Source organism: Ixodes scapularis, unplaced genomic scaffold (genome assembly GCF_016920785.2).
Source record: "Ixodes scapularis isolate PalLabHiFi unplaced genomic scaffold, ASM1692078v2 PGA_scaffold8__174_contigs__length_109621045, whole genome shotgun sequence".
NCBI classification, from domain to species: domain Eukaryota; kingdom Metazoa; phylum Arthropoda; class Arachnida; order Ixodida; family Ixodidae; genus Ixodes; species Ixodes scapularis.
The window spans coordinates 51,652,496-51,667,612 of record NW_024609883.1 but is presented as its reverse complement, the minus strand read 5'-3'; the positions used below and the strand labels follow the sequence as shown (position 1 = coordinate 51,667,612).

Genomic DNA, 15,117 nt, shown 5'->3' with positions numbered 1-15,117 from the left:
CCTTGCCTGACTCGTCTCTCCCCACTCGCACCCCGCGCAGAGTAACCGAGCACGGAGAGGCGAGCCCGTACGAGCTGCAGGACTTCTACTTTTTCCCATTCTACCTGTACCACGGAGACATGGACAACGTGGTGCGAGGGCTGCTGCGCCAGTCCAGCCAGGACTACGACAGGTCAGGCAGTGGCACAAAGAGCGAAGAGACGACGGGTACCATTGTCAGAAATGGATGACTTTTAACGTAGCCAAATTTTATTCTCAAGAGCCTTCGCCATATGTCACAGTGGAACAAGGAGTTTGCATGGCAAAGAAAAAATTGCTTCGACACATCTTCAATAATATCCAAATCTGGTTCACCAGATCAATACCCGTGCTTGCCTCCAGTATATGACGCAGAAAATCCAGCCTTAAGCTCTTGTTCTCTAACAGGTATTTACCCGATTTAGTTTGACGAGATAAATCGATTGGTGCTTAAATTTTCAAAATTGGTTCATAAAAATCGAAGTTTTGAGCATATGAGGGGCCCATGAAAGACCCAGAACTACTCCACCGTGGACTGGGATGCACACAGTGATGCGCATATGCCACGATACCTCTACTTCTGCTGGCAGACGATGACACAGCACTTCCACTTTCCATTTTCGTCACATCGGCTTCATAAATCCCCATGCCGTGGCCTAAGATGTTTTCACGTAAAAATGAGTAGCATTTGAAGAACAAAAGTATGCATGTGCTGCAGGTTCTTCTTACATAAATAACACTGACACTCGCATTTTTACAAACTACCTACTACTTCTACTTCCATTCCTGTGTCTCTATTGATAAACAAACAAGTACAAGTTCAAATATTACGTTTTGCTTACAAATTTCCGAGAAAAAGAGGTAAGATAATTAAAGTGCTACAAATGGTAGAGGAGTTCTACAAGAGAAGCTCAATTCCCAATTTCCTTAAGAAGAAGGTTCCACTAATCGTGTTTTAGGAGAGTAAAAAATGAAACACGTTAGTTCTACTTTGTAATGGTTGGATCATTTTGGAATTACTACTTCATAATGCACGAGTTAATCGAGGCTTCTAATGACGAGAATATAAACGTTCAATGGTTCATAGCACAAATGAAAATGTAGGTACTTTAGGATTTCCACACCGATCGGAAAGAAGTGCAAGGCCGAGTTGTTTTAACATAGCGCTAAAAGAGTCCCACTTCATATTCGCATACTTTACTACCGGTAGTATGCCTGTTCTTATGAACAGCCAGATAAAATGTAGGGAAATCGCACAACTAAAATTCCGTTTCCTAGAGTGTACGTTTTACAAACAGCAAATTTCCAACTTGCTTTTTCTATTTTAGTTTTTTTTTTAATATTACGCCTGGGTATTTCTAAGTCCTCTTTAATATAATACCTATTTACCACTTATACATCAAGCAACATATTTTCTTATTTGTAAACCGTAGTACTATTTATTTTGGGGTATTAATTATCACTCCTCGCTATCGGCGCCACGACTCAATGTTTTTAATCCACCTTTCTCGGTTTTCTAGGTTGTCTTGATCCCCTACGTTTTGACATCTATGCATAGACAATATATTCGTCTGCAAATAACTGAACTCTTTGCTCTGTCTGTTTTTAATATTGGATCTCATTGACGAGATCAACGCCATGTTTCGGCTAACAATGAATTTTTCAGCAGTGGGAACAACATTATACTTTTAGCTCATGTTTTTCACGTCGCGCCGAGGTGTTAGCGCCGGCTGTGAAATGAAGGAAATGCAGTCTCCTCGCCGCGCACAGGCCCATGAGCATGCCCAGTGACCATAACTCCTTTGAGAAAACTCACATATGTTAGTAAACGTTGAGTTAATTTGTCATCGTCTCCAAGGCGCTTTTGGGTGCCGCCATCTTGCTGATGGTCTGTGCTGATCGATTGTCTGTTAGTCAAGCTTTGCTAAAGCATGCTCTTAATTGCCAGACTCATGCCCCAAAGCGTTTCTCTCCCACGGTGGGAAGAGTAGCATTTGAAGCGTGGCTGTTGGTAGCAAAACGGAACGGTGCCGGCAATGGAGGATCTTTATATAGACTTTCTGACGTCAGAGCTGCTGACCTTAGAGTTGAACCTTGAGGTCTACACTTACAGCACGCCTGTGCAAGCTCGGGACGTCCGGGAGTCTATAGACTCCCGGACGTTTCAACAAAACACGAAACTGGTAGAAGCCGATAGGAAGCAACGAAAAAGTCTCCTGGGCGCCTCCGAGTGGCGGCCGACGTTTCGCTAAGAACCTTAGCGAAACCTCGGACGCTGCTATGAGGTATGAGGCCCCCAGGAGGTTCCTTTCCCGTTTCTGGAGGTCTAGCGCGAACTTGACCTCGAGCCCCTGCACGCATCCACGCAGCTTCGTGACCATCGGCGTGTCCCAGCACCTGTACCGGCTCCGCAACGAGTCCTACGGCCTGGACTTGATCGCCCTGAACCTGCAGCGCGGGCGCGAGCACGGGCTCAGGCCCTACATCGACTACCTGACCTACTGCACGGGCCACGTGGTCAACAGCTTCGACGACCTGCTGCGTTACATCCCGGCCAAGGTCGTCAACCAGTACATCAGTCTCTACGAGTGAGTGCTCAAAGCGATTATAGACCCTTTTCAAAAGTATGCGCCACCAAGTAGTTGCTGCGCCAATTATCCAAATCGGCCATTGTTTGGGCGCGCAATCAGCGCATCACGAAGGTTGCGCCAGCGTTCGGCGTGAATTCGGATCCAATCGCATACATCGTGCCCAAGAAATGGTGACACCAATGTTGCTTGGTGACTGCTCCTTCTTGGCAGGGTACATGGAGGGGACAATGAAACTTTTAATATCTTTGACTAAAATGTTCACAGAAGATAATTTCCATGTTCATAACATTGTATAGGACAGGCGTTCAATATAGCTCCACGAGCAGAGTGGTGCAATATGATAGCAAAGAAAATTGAGAAGGTTTAAGAGCCCTTCCTCACATTTTGAAGTTATCATTTCATTCATTTTCCAGGGAATGATGTCTGGAGATCATCTTCGATATTTGAAGCTTGGGAGCCGCGTATTTGCAAAGAACAGAAAAATCTGGATTTAGCCCTTCGCGAGGGTCAGGAACCTATAGATAGCAAAATGGTGCACTATCTAAGTTACTGGTTGTTTGGAGGACTTCAAACAGGAAGTGTCGTTTAACCCTCTCCTTGCCTTTCATTGATAGGTATACGCGCGCGTGCCAACCCTGTATCTCTTTCACCACGTGCCATATGCGTGCTTTCTTTGTGTGCAGACGACGCGTCACGTTTCAGTTTGTTTTTAAATGCGATACCACCCCCTGCCAGGAATCGGGAAGTGGGGCCAGAAATTGGGTGTCTGGGATGGCTGGCGTTCCCATGACTTGGGGAAGGGAAGTTCGGTGCCATGCATATGCTTTATGGGTCGACTAAATTTCCGGGCGAGAGGGGTGAAAGACTTATGCCTCAGAAGCTTCCCCGCAGTGGCGTCGGAATACAAAAAATTGCCCCCCCCCCCCCCCTCCCCAAGAACTTTCCTCATACGTTTTAGGCATTGCTTCATGTAAACAGTTGAAGAAAGTCAACAACCCTTGGACAAAGGCTCAAATTTCAGTTCAAGCTAACCTCTGCCTAAGCAAACGACCAATTTATCTTCCTTCGCATGTGCTAAAGATAACTTCACACTGCTTGCAGAGATGTGACGGACATTGACCTCTTCACTGGCGGTGTGTCGGAGACCAGTGTCCCGGGAGGTCTGGTGGGTCCGACCTTTGCCTGCATCCTCGGCGAGACCTTCAACAAGCTCAAGTTCGGAGACAGATTCTACTACGAGCACGAGGGACAGGCAGGCTCCTTCGCTCCCGGTAAGAGCACAGCTCTGCTCCCACGACGTATTTGTTGAGCGATCTCGAGCAGGGATGTCGAACCGTCAGATGGCTCAGCCACTGCTTGTGTCGTTTTCTTCTCAGATTAATTCATTGTCATCTTGCTACTCCATGTTAAATGCCTGGTGCCTCGGTGGCTGCAACTCAAAGTGCTTGTTGACTCCTGCATGGTATACAGTACACATCCTGCAAACTATATTTAGTTTACTAGGGTGCCCTCATCTGTGCGCTGCTTAGGGTAGTAAGATGATTCCATGTTGAGTAAGTGAGAAAACATTTATTAACCCTTCAGTTGAAAAAAAAATCCGTCACCATGCTTTTTTTTTTTTTTTTTTCTGGTGTGCGTGAAAGGGGGTCTTCCCGCACAACCTGTTAAGCTAAGACTGCAGGCAAAGCTACAAGCGCGAGCTAGCCCGCGCTTTTGGCTTTGAGAAGTGCCTTTCTATACATCGCAAGCATGACGTGAGATGTTCACTAAGGCAAATTAAACATCTACGCAATATAGCGCGAGCGCTCGTTCTACGGAAGGACGTTTCAAAGCCTCTGCCTCGTGCTCTCTCGCTTGATCGGCATATTACTGTGCTATGACGGCTTTTTTTTTTTTTTTTTTTTTCCCCGTGAGCGCGTGTTGTCGGCATCAGGTACTATTTGGTACTACAAAGAATGGCATCACCCTAAACTAGAGTGCTTCAATGTCATTCTCTTTTGCCGACAGCACGCACTCACGGAAAAAGTACAGCGAAATAGCCGGAAACAAAATGCCACCGTAGCCCATGCAGTATTATGTCAGGGGTCAAAAATATTTTTATTGCCGACCAGAACATAGTCAACATGGCTGCTCGCCAAACCGCCAAAAACTATCCAGCAGCGGCATCTAGCAACGGCAATGCCCTTTGTCTTGCCTTGGCACCCAATGTTGCCAGCCGCAACAAAGTTTCGGAAAACTTTAACGGACACAACACACAGTCGGTGCCAAGAGCTCGTGCCGGGAGATGAGCTTTCACGCAATCTAGAACAAAACAAAAAGTTTTCGGAACGAAATGGTCAGATGTTCAAGCAAAGCGCACATGAAGGCACTCTACCCTACACTAGACCCTAAACAGCACGACATCTGCTATTTAGGCTGCCGATCGAGGATTGCCAGGCCAGGTAGCCTAAATTAAATCATTTGTCGACACATTCTTTCTCAGATCTTTGTACTAACTTGCAAGGGCATTCACTCGTGTCACAACGTGCATTGTTTTATTTGAAGTTTCATCGAGGGTCTGAATCAGTTCTGAGTGTGCGTGGACTTTGTGAATGTGCAGAGCAACTGCAGCAGATCCGCAAGACCAGCCTGTCCCAGATCCTGTGCGATAACAGCTACTCCCTCCGGACGATTCAGCTCAACGCAATGCTCGGACCCAACCCCGTCGAGTAAGATCTAGTAGCATTAGTATTCCATTTCCGTCGGCACCGAGTGTATAATGCGCTACTCATAATAACTGTGTGTGTTTAGACAGCCGGAAGTTAGTAAGCCTGAATGGGGCGTTTGGTGTCTCAGCTGTAGATGATAAATTCTGCCAGTGCAGTGCCACTCCTATCCTGGGGACTTTAACGTGCATCATGCAGTAGTGATACACGACCCCACGCCGGCACAATGCTCAGCGTGACTGAAACGGGCAGAGGTGGGGCCCGTTTCCAGAACCTAGGATCCCCGAGTTCTGGAGAGCGAGCTTTCGCTTCACGCGCTCCGGGCTGCTGTGCGTAAACACTTGCTACTCACGGTTAAAACTTTAGATAACCACAAAAACATTCATGCTGTAGACTGGCAAACATGCGAGGTGGCGACTTCATTCCCTAAATGTCGTCGTCAATTTCTTTTATTTTTTTCTCCATCTGGTGAGTTATAAATTTATTGAGGAAATGCTACTTCGTACGTAAAATGTTTCCAATGGCAAAGTCAGCTGACAATGGGATGTTATTTAAGTTGTCTGTACTGCAATATGGATACGCCCATATCAATGTAGGCCTAATTAAACAGCGTACGAGACGCGGCCGGCCTCGGAATTTTACATACCGTATGTCGTCTGATATTTCTAAATGTTTTGAAGCTCGGGGTACGTACACGAATCTGTCCGTTAATGCCCAAGATGAAGCACTAGCGCGAGTGCTTATTTTTCGCGAGGTCATGCTATTTGCGCTTCTCAGAAATAAGTTTCTTTATTAAATGTACCCATGTGCATTTCCCTTTCATTTCCGCTGAAGCCAGTGCGTGCTCGGTTGCGCCGTCAAAGCGAACTCTCCGCACGTTCGCAATGCTCAGCTCCCCTCTCTGAAGGGAGCTCCAGCGGTCTTTTGGTGCTATTCAGACTAAACCCATCTTCGGCATGCCCTTCTAAAGCCAAAATAGTTATTAAAAAAGCGGCAAACAAAGGTTCTGCCAAAACCAATATTCAAAATTTTCCTGCGCTCTCTGGTGGGGTGACACCACGCGTTGTGCACCTTGCGAGTTGGGTATTGGTTGAGCAGACAGTCTGAAAACACTGTATTTTTAGGGTTTTAGTTGTTTTTTTCTTTATGTTTCTTTCCTTTTTACTTTTTTTTTCTTTTTTTTTTTTGCTGGCGTGAGCTTTTTCGGCCCGCATAAATTGGTTAAATTGAGAAAATTAAACTCGGTTTTTTGGTCGGCATAAATAAACTATGCAAGGCAGAAGCTGGAACTCCGCGAGTGATTCTAACGGTACGTGATAATAAAATGTGAAAGATTAAGCACGTGACGTTACCTAAATCAACAAATAGCAAAAAAAAAAAAAAAGTTATTTAGAAGTTGATATTTACCTAAGCTTAATATTTATCAAAGCGAAATTTGGGATTGTGGGTGCCCGTAGCATTTCTTTCAGTGTAAAACCCTTGTCAATTAAGAAGAGGAAATCGTTTTCTTGCTTACAAGCTTATTAGCGAAATATATGGTACACGAGTTCAATCAGTGAGCACGAGTCTCAGCCAACCGCCGAGACTTGTGCTCTGTTGACACAGAAAATAGACCGCAACGGCCTTGTAATGTACAAGGTGTTGCGCCGATTGCATTGATGCTTAAAATAATGCTAATTTTCCTACATTCATCTGCTTAGTCCTGCCAGCAGACTTTATAAGACGCAATTGCTCACGGATACCCTGTTCCCTTTCCAGCAACCCGGAGGTGGAGTGCGAGAGTTTACCCCGGCCGGACCTATCCTTCTGGCAGTACCCGTGAACCCCTGCAGCGAGGCAGAGGGGACTGCGGAAGCCTAGTCAAACTCAAGCCCTACCTCTTTCGGGATGCAAACTTTTCCATCGCGTCGCACAGAAGGCTCCGCCTATTTTGCGGCCAGGGCTTCCGGTTATCGATATTTGTCCATTCCCGATATTGGAAGCGTAAATCGCTAATTTCTTCCATACAGAGCGGGCTGAGTAGGTAGTATTTATAGGCAACCGAACTAATTAAGTTCGGGTAGTGCTTAAAAAAATGTAGAAAAGAAAGTCTGAAAAAACTGCTGCATCTGTGCGACGCAAAAGTTCTATGACAACCTTTGTGACAACTTAAAACTACGAGAATTGGGTTTTGTCCACGTCTATTTATTGAAGTTGAATCGCCAAAATTACGTTCAGTGGTTGTTGGTCGGTGTTTTTCCGTGCATAGCGAAACCGGAAGTCCTGAATGTCAGCCATTTTCAACCTTCAGTAGTTCAAAGCCCTGTTGTTGTTATTTTTTTTTTCGGCATTCTTCCGTGTAAATTAAGTTGTCGCATTGGCTGGCAAAGTACAGGCAGTATTCACCGACTGCCCCATTGAGTCCGTCGCTCCTCAGCACATTCTTATATTGGCTGCCAAAACAAATTTCTGATTTTTGCCTAATGCTGTTCAAAAGTAATTCATGATGCACATAAAAGAATGCATGAATTTCATGGTGCATTTCTACATCCAATACAAAACATGCATTAGGTTTCCTCTCTGTGCGTCAACAATTGCTTATGCAGTGGCCATGTCCAATTCATAACCTCATGCAAACTTGGCAAACTTTGCAAAGACGAGACAAAAAAATAATTCTGCTTCTTTTCTTCGATTTATACAGTAACAAAGAAGTGTCTAGACCAGTAGCAAAGCCCCATTTGCAACAATATGCTTCTGTAAAGTGCATATTGTTTAAATCTAATTTCATGTAAAATGATATTAGATAAAATAATATGTAAAATCTTCCTCTAAAAGCAAGATTTTACATATTATTTGTACATAAAAACGAACTTTATGCTGTGAAGTGCCGCCACCCAAAGTTGAAGGGCATGTGGAATCTCACTGCGAGCAAGTGCTCCGCAGCAACGGGCGCAGCTGGTGAATGCTGCCTATACTCTTGCACATCGAAAGCAAGTAGCAGAAATTACCTCTAAAAAAAAGCATGTCAGGACTCCAAGAGTCTGACTCTCAGGACCATTCAGACACTTTCAATGCCTTTTTATGTCTTGTCTGTTTATTCCCAACTTCTAGAAAAACCCGTTTGTCTGCCCTTTCTTGGTTTATGTACATGCGTTCAGTGCTGAACTCTCAGGAATAAGGAGGGTGTGTCGTCTTTTCCGCTGTCTTCATGGTCGTTGTAGCTCCATGGCCTTCTGTAGGAGCTCCTTCATCACCGGATAGACGGGAGCAAACTCCTTGCCCTGCCGCTGGTGTACCATTTGCACGTAGGACTCCATTGCACCCCTGCACACCAGTGGCACCCAGATCAGTGACTCCAGGGGGAGTGAACGGTGTGCACTATAGTCTGTTGTAGGCTAAGAACAGCGGGACAAACTCTTCCCAGAAAGCCCTCTGCTCTATCTACTTTAGCAGAGCAAACATTGGAGAGGAAGAAACTCCCAGTCATGGCTAGCAGAGAGGGGCTTGTCCTGCTATTCTAAACCTGCAACAGACTACAGGTGCTTCACCGGGTCTTTGAACAGGCTGTAAATAAGTGAAGTGCTAAAAGCATTGCAATGTGATTCATTACACAGGCACAGTTTGGTGGCATGTTTATTTGATCTTGGAATTGAAGAATAAACTTGCTGCAGTAAGAAACGAGGAATAAAATTAATTCGTGAGTATCTGGGCACAGGTAGCAAACTGGATAGATCTTGCTCCTCTTTAGGGCCCAAAGGGAATGCCAGCTTGTTTATGTATCTTTGTTTTCTTTCGACCATGCTGGACAGCTACATCACTCCTTCGAAGCACACCCTCAAAAGTGAAGCACGCTTTGTCCCTGCTGTTTGTTTTTTGCCTGATGATTCACAAAGACCATTAAAATGGGTTCCTTTCGAAATTGGCTACCACACTCTCTTACCAAGCCCATACAATTGACCTGGGACATGTGGACACATCACCATTTGTCAAAAAAGTGTGTATTGCATCTTTAAATTTTTCTCAAATTAACTGGCCAATCGTGCTAGGCCACCTCACAGTGTAGATGGCCAATGGGTTACTGGTGTATGGGCAACCTGGCCCCTTCGATGCTTGTGCACCCTGAAGTTTAGCCTTTGTAATCTGCACCACCTAACTGTCTTGCACTGAAACAGAGTAGTACGTCGAAAAACCAATCTCTGTGGTCTATCTAAGGATCCCCCCCCCCCCCCCCCCCTCCTCAGTGACACTTCATGAAAAGAGCCCGACACCGTGGATGTCTCAAGAAAGGAATTCTAGAGCTCACCGAATGAGGACGAGGCGCTCTTTCTCCGAAGGGTGCTCGTCCAACCACTTGGAGTAGCGGCTGCGCGACCATGAGGCTGCCTGGAAGAACCGTCCCAGTGAATAGAAGTCGTGACTATCTATGGTTCAAGAAATAATAAAAAGCTCCAACAAAAGAACGCTGTCGTTGGTCTCCATGGTAGGTAGCACCAACAGCCCTTCCCGCCCGATTCTGGGCAAAGACTATGGTCCCTGAAAGGACAAGAATGGCGGGGCGTCTCTTTACGATGTCCGGCTGCAGGCGTGCAATCATTGCCTTTGGTCATAGTTGGGTTGCGCTTGTACATTTGGGGCTTACGGTTGAAGGCAGGAACCTCACGCTAGAGGCAGGATAACTAGAATATCGCCCCGCAAATTCTTGTCCTGTCAGCCATGTTTGTCAGTAGACCGATAAGGAATGAAATTTAAATCCTGCCTGCCATCCTGCCAAGGGCGACTCACTTTACTGGCCAGATAACGCGAGTCATATCGGGTGAACGAAGCATACCTGGACTGCAGAGCTTCGCTCTAGCCCTGGACGTTGATGGTCTGAGGTGGCACCATCAAGCTGCCAGGGCTTGACCCTCTTGAGTATTAATCAAACAGCCCCCCGAAGGTTACCTTGGCTCGCACAGCGGTTTTCGCGACGTTTGGAAGAGCATGTCGTCCTCATCCCATAACCAACCTCACTAGACGTGGCACCGCAGGCCTCCATAATTTGGGCTGTTGCCTTTCTGTGGTGCCGTGGCTCTCCCGAGTCATTAAAGATTGTTATTATTATTATTATTTAAGAGGCTTTGTCATAGAGCTTTTCTCTAGTTTGCCTCTACTTTCTACAGTTTTCTTTGAGATACTTACCGTATTTACTCGCAGAATGAACACACTTTTTTTCCCTAAAAATCGATGCAAAGTTGGGGGGGGGGGGGGGTCATTACGCAAAGTAAAATTTTTGCGTCCGTATTTACTCGCATAATGAACGCATAATGAACGGACCTTTTATCCTGAAAAATCGAAGTAACTTCTTATATCTTTCCGCGCGGCGCCCGACCCCGTAACCAAACTAAGCTGTGCAAAAAAAACAAAAAACCTCTTTGTTTCCTTTTTCTTTTAATTCCTTGGGTGTTTTTTTTTTTTTTTTGCCTTTAGCAAGTTGTTTTGTTTGCTCAGGCGAGGACTCTCCGCTTATCTTTCTCATCTTCTTGCGCGCGGCGCGCGACGCACGACCCTCCCCTCCTCCCTCCCTCCCCTCCCCTCCCCTCCCCTCCCCCCCCCCCCCCTGTAACCAAACTGCGCTGTGCAAAAAAAAAAAAGAAAAAAAATTTCGGAATTAAAAACAGCGCGGAAAGACGAGGACCAGACAAAGAAGTGACACGGACGTAGCGCTGTAAACAATTAAAAGGGCCTATTGTACTAGAAATGAACGATGCTAAAGTTGAGGCTTGGGCGAGTTGGTACATACTTCGGAATTAAAAACAGCGCGGAAAGAGGAGGATACAGACAAAGAAGTGTCACTTCTTTGTCTGTATCCTCCTCTTTCCGCGCTGTTTAACAAAAACAAAAAGGAGCTTTCTTTTTTTTTTTTTTTTTTTGCACCGCGCAGTTTTGTTACGGGGGTCGCCGCCGGGCGTAAGGAGGTGAGAAAATGGAGCGGAGAAGCCCTCTAAGCAAACGAAACAGCTTGCAAAAAACGGCAAAAAGAAAAAAAAGACAAAAAAAAACAACAGCTCACGGAACTGAGAAAAAAACAAAAGAAAAAGAGGAGCTTTTTTTTTTCTAAAGTTGAGGATTGGGCGAGTTGGTACATACTTCGGAATTAAAAACAGCGCGGAAAGAGGAGCATACAGACTTTCCGCGCTGTTTTTAATTCCGAAGTATGTACCAACTCGCCCAATCCTCTACTTTAAAAAAAAAAAAAAAAAAAAAAAAAGCTCCTCTTTTTCTTTTGTTTTTTTTTCTCAGTTCCGTGAACTTTTTTTTTTTTCTTTTTTTGCCGTTTTTTGCAAGCTGTTTTGTTTGCTTAGAGGGCTTCTCCGCTCTATTTTCTTACCTCCTTACGCCCGGCGGCGACCCCCGTAACAAAACTGCGCGGTGCAAAAAAAAAAAAAAAAAAAAAAAAGCTCCTTTTTGTTTTTGTTTTTTCTTAGTTCCGTGTTTCTTTTCTTTTTTTATTCTTTTTGCAGCCTTTTGCAAGCTGTTTCGTTCGCTTAGAGCGCTTCTCCGCTTCTCTTCCTTACCTCCTTACGCGCGACGGCGCTGTGCTAAAAAACAAAAGCTCCTCTCCATGTTTTTTTTTCTTGCTTCCGTTGGTTGGATCTTTGCGAATCTTTTTAACGCCTTCCCATGCATTCGCGACCTCGCTGCACCAGGATAAAAAAGTGCGTTCATTTGGTTCATTTCGCGCGCGTGGGGGGAGGGCAAGGAGGTTAGAAGTACTAGGAGGGGGCACGTTGCAATATTGGTGAAGCCTAGTCATAAAAAGTTTAAACGATTTTGAGCCCAGCGTGACCGCAGATCTGTCTGGCGATTGGTGCGCGTGACATGTCACGTGCGAGATGGATGGTTGATTGTAGGAGGATTCCTTGCAGGCTTGCGCGCGCTCCGTCCGGTAGGTTTCATCAGATCGAAGGCTAGGCGAAGGCTAACTACGGTCACGTGATGTGGTGAGAGTAAGGATAAAAATGAGAAAGGGGCGAGGCGTCAAGGGAGCATGGCTTGCGGAGGCTACGCGGCTGACGTCATGCCCTCTCCTACCCTTCTATTCTCCATGGGGGAGGGGGTCAAAATTTTGACGTCCGAGTTGGGGGTGCGTTTATTACGCGAGTGAAAAAAAAAGTCGAAATTTTGAGAGCCGACTTGGGGGGTGCGTTTATTACGCGAGTGCGTTCATTGTGCGAGTAAATACTGTAAGTGGAAAAACTAACTACAGTGTAAAGAGGAAAACAAAAACCTTTCCTGGGCCTTGACTTTTCAGTTCTCAGTCAATCAATCTATAGGTCAGACAAACAATCATATTAATCACAATGCTAATGAATGAATCCCCATTTGTGAAGTACCTATACTTATGTTCGCCCCAAGAACTGCAATAGAAAAAGTTCAATGCCTCGCAGAATAGTAGTAATTTCCCGGTTTATGTGATGAATTAAGATTAGTTGTATGGCAAGTGCATTTAAGATTAGCTATTAGCTGTTTTATCTATGCACAAAACTTGCTCCTTTCCTTGGATAACATGGAGTACGGACATTGGTAGAACATATCTGTTAATTCCCTAACACGAAAACATATGTAGAGAGCAAACTTCCATATACAGTAGGCTCACAATAAATCAAACTCGGATATTTCATACTTCTTGCTAATTCAAACAAATTTCTAATTTTTGCTTGCCCCACTATGTTTTTAATGTACTTAAAGCCGCCTAATTCGAACGGCGTTTTTGAGTAATTCATTCTGCAAAACAGTCCATGATAGACAACACTTCGAGGGATGAAAACTTATCGCATGCATTTGACAAATGTTTCATGTGCAGCACACTTACTTATGATTAGTAGGCTTGCATATCCGCTGTGTATGTGTTGCCATCCATACAACTAACCATAATTTTATCTTGCATCATATTTTAATGAATTTCTGATAATTCAAACAAAAATTTGTAGTTTCCTGGGGTGTAAAATAATGAGTAGAGTAGAGGGAGCACACAGCGTCCATCCTGTATGCTCCTTCTACTGTTGTCCCGTCCTTTTGCGCTGTTTTTAATAATGTCATATAATGAGAGTCTATTGTATAGTTAATGTAGGACATTTCTTGGGATTCTGAGCACTTGCAACTGTTCAGTGTCCTACAGCAGGGTGCATTTTGGGGGATTGCATGTTGTCCCTCCCTTGGTGTTCCCACGGCTGTAGACAAAAAATGGTTGATTCACCACGGATCCTCTGAGAAGGAGGTGCAGCTTATATGCAAGCAAATGTGACAGGCAACGCCAATCGTTGCACAAGAGGCAAGCGATTGCTAAAGGTTTGTGTGTGCACCAAAGAAACCAGAAAGTGCATGACATCTATCATAATCATATTTACAAATGCTCTCAAAGACTTGAGAAAGACAATAGTAACACCAACACTACAACCACCTTAATGAAAAGAAATAATAGGCATGTTCAATCTACCTACATCTCCTGTACCAGCCACATATGGTGCACAAAGCCATATTCAATTTATGAGTGCAGCCTACCTCAAAGCACACTGGAACTACACTGCCCTGCACTTTCCTGCACTGCACTACACCTCTCTGCACCGGTGCACATTAGTGCAGGTAAACTGAATGAGTTCAATATTAATTTGTATTTGGTGTGACCAATCTTAACAGTATACTTAGTGAATTTTTGAACAACCCACAATGGGCATGCCCACGAAAACTTCCTCAGAAATGGGCTTCCAACACACTTCACCGACTCTGTACAGTTTGTGGCCAAATTCCTTAACCTGAGGTACTTTTTGGCCAAATACCCCGACAATCCCTCGGGTCCTCCAGCATCACTAAGATTCCCCAAGTTTCCCCCGATGGCACACTTCAATTTACGCAAGATACATGTACCATTATAATTAGGACATGTACAGCATGGTTTCCCAAGCTGGGTTTCTAGAAAAACCCCGGGTTCCCCAGGATACCCTCATGAGTTTCTCGAGCGTCTAAATTTCTCTAATTGTCCCTCCCCGTGTAAGCACTTCTTCCAGTTTCAGCACTATCCGAGCAAATTTGAGGCATCCATTGGTGTGTAGGTATGTGCAAAACGCTGCCTAGTGTATGCATCCTTGCCAAGATTGGAAGGGCTTTCTCAAGGGCAAGGCATTTGAGCACCACTGATGTAAAGGAATCATCTAACCCTGACCTCGACTCACCATGCACAAATGCTAGTCCTATATGATAGGCTGCTGATGCGACAAACGCGCCATTTCAATTTTTAGAGTTTGTCCCGAGGTTTCACACTTTTATGCGGCGTCACTTCTCTTGAAACAAACATCTCCATCTAATGATGAATTACAGAATTGTTAATGTGCACCTCACCTCGTAAGGTGAGCGCAGCTCTGGTGGCGCCCTGGCGAAGAGGAAGTGAAGCAGCAGAGAGTACGGCACCGTCTCCCCCACCACGGGCGACTGTGCCATGTGCTGGGGACTCTGGAACAGCAGGGGACGAAGGGCACGCAGAGCCTGTGCCAAACAAAGGAGTTCACTTAAGGCACTGAAAACATTTGAAGCAGTCTTCACCTCCAAAGTCCTATAATGCGTGGAATACAGCATTTAGAGAATGATCGTTTAAGTTCGTTTAGAAGACAGTCCTTCCCGGGAGAGGATCCAAACTCTTTGTTTGTCGATTTCCCCGATGAATTCATAACGGGGAAAGTGAATCGGCGTGCGAGTCACATCATGTCAAGTAACGCAACATTAATTTTCCATCTAAATTTAGAGGGGGAATGCACAGTTGGGCGGGGATGGACGGATAGATGGATGGATGG

General features: G+C 45.1%; 2 protein-coding genes across 2 annotated transcripts in view; one reads left to right on the top strand and one right to left on the bottom strand.

Annotated features, from left to right (window-relative positions):
- Window positions 1–7,136, top strand: part of LOC120841491 (peroxidase) — a 32,930-nt gene extending 25,794 nt beyond the window's left edge. Inside the window, exons 10-14 of the mRNA XM_040501653.2 lie at window positions 41–172; window positions 2,388–2,606; window positions 3,711–3,880; window positions 5,209–5,317; window positions 7,073–7,136. Of these exons, the coding sequence (XP_040357587.1) occupies window positions 41–172; window positions 2,388–2,606; window positions 3,711–3,880; window positions 5,209–5,317; window positions 7,073–7,136 (694 nt within the window). The remainder of the gene's footprint in view (window positions 1–40; window positions 173–2,387; window positions 2,607–3,710; window positions 3,881–5,208; window positions 5,318–7,072) is intronic.
- Window positions 7,137–8,351: 1,215 nt separating this feature from the next.
- LOC120841471 (conserved oligomeric Golgi complex subunit 5) overlaps window positions 8,352–15,117 on the bottom strand; it is a 42,698-nt gene continuing 35,932 nt past the window's right edge. The window contains exons 17-19 of the mRNA XM_040212368.3: window positions 14,669–14,812; window positions 9,597–9,676; window positions 8,352–8,617 (exon numbers count right to left, since the gene is read on the bottom strand). Of these exons, the coding sequence (XP_040068302.1) occupies window positions 8,500–8,617; window positions 9,597–9,676; window positions 14,669–14,812 (342 nt within the window). The 3' untranslated portion in view covers window positions 8,352–8,499. The remainder of the gene's footprint in view (window positions 8,618–9,596; window positions 9,677–14,668; window positions 14,813–15,117) is intronic.